We start from the raw sequence: 811 nt of genomic DNA, 5'->3' as shown, positions 1-811 counted from the left end.
TTTTTTTTTTTTCTATGTGGCTCTTTGCCTTGTGCTTACCTGGGGCAATGCATACACTTAATTATGGCCTGTGGTGCCATCTTGCTTATGTAGTTTGTGTAATTTTATAAGTTAGGTTTGGAAAGTATATTTATCTGAGTCTGTAAAGTAATGTGTTATTTTTGTTTCTTTCAGTAATGTGTTCTCATTTTGCCCAAGAGTTTTGGCCAGAGCAGAACATAAAAGATTCTTTTGAAAAAGTGGCACTGAGAAGATATGAAAAATGTGGAAGTGATAATCTTCAGTTAAAAGGCTGTAAAAGTGTGGATGAATGTAAGGTGTACAAAGGAGGTTATAATGGACTTAACCAATGTTTACCAACTACGCAGAGCAAAATGTTTCAATGTGATAAATATGTGAAAGTCTTTAATAAATTTTCACATTCAGATAGACATAAGATAAAACATGTGGAAAATAAACCTTTCAAATGTAAAGAATGTGGCAAATCATTTTGCATTCTTTCACACCTAACTCAACGTAAAAGAAATTATACCAAGGTGAATTTCTGCAAATGTGAAGAATGTGAAAAAGCTTTTAACCAATCTTCAAAGTTTACTAAACATAAAAGAATTTATACTTGTGAGAAACTCTACAGATGTCAAGAATGTGACAAAACTTTTAACCAATTCTCAAACCTTACTGAATATAAAAAAGATTATACTCGACAGAAACCATATAAATGTGAAGAATGTGGCAAAGCCTTTAACCAGTCCTCACACCTTACTACACATAAGATAATTCATACAGGAGAGAAACCCTACAAATGTGAAGA

At 32.2% G+C, this 811-nt stretch overlaps 1 protein-coding gene across 1 annotated transcript in view; it reads left to right on the top strand.

Moving 5' to 3' along the window:
* Window positions 1-809, top strand: part of LOC105532427 (zinc finger protein 675) — a gene marked incomplete at its 3' end in the record, with an annotated part of 37,211 nt that extends 36,402 nt beyond the window's left edge. Inside the window, exon 4 of the mRNA XM_011970596.1 lies at window positions 175-809. Within this exon, the coding sequence (XP_011825986.1) occupies window positions 175-809 (635 nt within the window). The remainder of the gene's footprint in view (window positions 1-174) is intronic.
* Between the last annotated feature and the right edge of the window lie 2 nt (window positions 810-811).

Source organism: Mandrillus leucophaeus, unplaced genomic scaffold, assembly GCF_000951045.1.
Source record: "Mandrillus leucophaeus isolate KB7577 unplaced genomic scaffold, Mleu.le_1.0 Scaffold959, whole genome shotgun sequence".
Lineage (NCBI taxonomy): Eukaryota > Metazoa > Chordata > Mammalia > Primates > Cercopithecidae > Mandrillus > Mandrillus leucophaeus.
The sequence above is the reverse complement of the archived record's forward strand: the minus strand, read 5'-3'. Positions and strand labels throughout refer to the sequence as shown.